Genomic DNA, 3,030 nt, shown 5'->3' on the forward strand with positions numbered 1-3,030 from the left:
TTATGTTCGATGTCACAAAGACATCAGATGGTCCGGAAGAACGAATGTGGACTTTCATGTTGACGTCACTGAAGGAAAACACACATAAGTGTTATAAACTTACAGACTAGAAGAGCCACATTTGAAAGGTATGACAAGGAGAGAAAATTAGTTACGTCCCTTTAGAAGCTGAAGTCTCTGGAAAGAGAAGCGACAAGGGATTTCCTCAAAATGATGTGATAAAAAAAAAATAAAATATTTACTTTAGTGAAGAGTTGAGAAGACTTACTGAATCTGTGATTCATGTTATTATTGCTAAATCACATGAAAGAGTTCCAATCCAATACTGCCAGTAACTTTGTGCACATAAATAGAGTATCTTGATTTTACCATTGGGTTATAAGAATTTTTCGGTCACCAGTTGTTCACATAATGATCTAATAAGTTTATGGTTTGTGGGGTTTGTGTACCACCGTCATAGAGCAAAGAATCAACATTCTCTTTAAAAAAATTGTTTGAAAAACAAACACATAAAAACCAATAGATGTGTTGTTTGTCTATATTCTATATATATCGATCATCCTCACTATACAAAGAGCTTCTCTTCGTCAAGCCGGAGGTTTTGTGTGTATCCTCCTCTGGAATGATCGATCCGGGACTCGCAGCCAAGATTCTTCGGCTTGTGGCAGAACCATGGTTCTCCGGTGCGGATGTCCGTGAAGTTGCACAGCGGCGTCCGGCTCGGTCGCAGGCAGACGTTGCAGGTGGTGGACTCGGTTTTGGAGCCGGAACGGAAGACGCTCTTGAAGTTTATCCGATCAGGTTGCTGGACGGTCAACCTGCGCAGAACTTCAACTGCCTCGCTGGAGTGAACCAGAGTCACCTGGCAGGACGGGGGAAGACGTTCAAAGTTTTCACCATGAGGTCCTCTGTACAACCGCAAAATATTGAAAAATGTATTAACCACCTGTCATGTCTTTTTCAATATAGGCAGCTCTTCCAATGTGTAGTTGTCTAACAATCTATCTGCTTTGTCTGAATATGACTTTATATGTAACATCTTAAGGATCCATTCATTTGCAAGGACCTCTCCAGCTTCTTCTTCTTCTTCTTCACATAGTGGTAGCAAGTGCTAACAACCAGAGTTAGCACTAGCATGCTATCTGCAAACCAAGGAACCACCAAACTGACTCCTTCAAAGACACTCAGGAAACGTGGCAACTGCTGGGCTTTACATGTGTTCAATGACCAGCCTTGGTACAAGTGAGGCCACGATGCTAAAAGAGAAAACAACATCGATGGTTACGTCAGAATTACCTGGACCTCTGCACGTCCTTCCCAGAGGAGGGTGAACACAGCAGAGTAGGAGCCATTGAGGTGATCCACCACGTGTCCTGCCACACCGGCCTCCAGAGCAGGAGTGTGAAGGCGAGCCAGTAAAACGTCCCCACCATACTTCTTGGGGCGGCAGAGGTAGTCGTGTATTTGGATCATGACCTCAAGCTGATCCCCAATGTGCCACTTTCCTCCTCCTCTTCTTGGGAGAATGGTGAAACTGCCACAGGCGGGATTTTTTGTATTGATCAAGGAATAATTTGGTTGCAGGGACGGGTATCTCGGCCAAGCAAGGGACTCAAGTATGGCTTTTTCCTCGAGAGCCTCTTCAGGAGAAATTGGTCGAAAGGTGCAGAAGCTGTGGTTGCTGGTGACGTGGCCTGGGATGTTGAGGACGGGCTTGGATATATTCTGCAAACGATAGAAAGTTGATAAGTGTGCATGAAGAACCGTAAAAGAAAAATGGGACCACCCCCGGCCCAGAGCCCTGAGACTGGATTGGGGGGGGGGGGGGGGGGGGGGGGGGGGCATCACGATAAGTCTTCACAGATCTTTGGCCAGAATGTTTGGACTGGTGTCCACAGCCAAAGTGTGTGTAGACTGGTATCAGGGAGGTCAGCTGGCAGTTTGAACTTATGTTAGTGGAAGTGAGACCATCTTAAACATCCTTTGTCCTGGAAGGAACTCTGTGAAGGACCTGGTATGTATTGCTTAATTAAATTGGTTTTAAACTCAAACCATCTTGCCTGTGGTGTCTCAAACCCGTGTGACCTTATTTAAAGTAGAAATAAACTTAGCGAGGATTTCTTGTTGTGCAAATCACCAGGTGGCGTTGTCGGTCTGATATGCATTCACTGGAACAAAAAAGCTTTATCAAGCTAGCATGGGACGATAATAGTTCCATCACTGTTCTATGGAGGGAGGCGTCGTCGCCTCACACAAACGTACACGCCATTGAGGAATCTCTCTCCCTCCTCACCCTCCTCACCCTCCTTGTTTTTAATCACTGAAGAAAACTCACCGCTATAACGTCCGTGCAGAAAACCATGAAGATCACAACACAAACGGTCAAGAGCAGGAAGACTTGGACATATTTCGGGAGAGAAAAAGCGCCGAGGTTTGGACGAGGCCTGACCTCCATGATAGGTGGTCTCTGGGTACAGAGCAGTACTCTGATTACTTCCACTGCTGCTGCGCTGAAAGACGCAAACAAAGAGAAAGGTCAATGTTTGACTTATTTGAGCCTTTTCTAATCAAGAGCAACGTTCTGCAATGTTCTTAAAGCCTGGAGACAATGAGGCAAACATTTGCAGAAATCTCCTTTCACACCTTTCTACGTCACAGTCAACGAGTTTTTGTACCGTTTTACTTCAAATATTCACTTGTATGATGTTTTGCTCCAAACTAGAATGATTCCTTGTACAACGATAGTTTACAAAAGTGTTTCTGGACGTTTCTGGACTGGACATATTCGAAAATACATTTCTGCGAGAGAGAATTACTTTACCTTTTTTTCCAAACGTATTCAAATTTTTGAACTAATAGAACAGAAAACAACCTTATTTACACAGGAACTTGAGTCACAAGGTGCCCTACAGCACTACAAACAGAAAAAAACTACAGCAGAGATAAAATCATTAAAAATATAGACGCAGGAAGAACACACAGTGATACAAAAAAGTTAAATTGAAAACTTCAGGTCTAATAAAATAACTT

General features: G+C 43.8%; 1 protein-coding gene across 1 annotated transcript; it reads right to left on the reverse strand.

Annotated features, from left to right (window-relative positions):
* Positions 1 to 565: 565 nt before the first annotated feature.
* On the reverse strand, positions 566 to 2,409 carry LOC308146625 (NXPE family member 3-like; the record flags this gene model as incomplete). Its single annotated transcript, XM_080518528.1, has 3 exons — positions 2,336 to 2,409; positions 1,297 to 1,725; positions 566 to 862 (listed from the first exon to the last, which is right to left on the reverse strand). Exons 1-3 carry the CDS (start codon positions 2,360 to 2,362, stop codon positions 566 to 568), a joined length of 753 nt encoding a protein of 250 aa, XP_080374654.1. The 5' UTR covers positions 2,363 to 2,409.
* Between the last annotated feature and the right edge of the window lie 621 nt (positions 2,410 to 3,030).

This window comes from Blennius ocellaris (assembly GCF_963422515.1).
Source record: "Blennius ocellaris genome assembly, chromosome: 22".
Taxonomy (NCBI): domain Eukaryota; kingdom Metazoa; phylum Chordata; class Actinopteri; order Blenniiformes; family Blenniidae; genus Blennius; species Blennius ocellaris.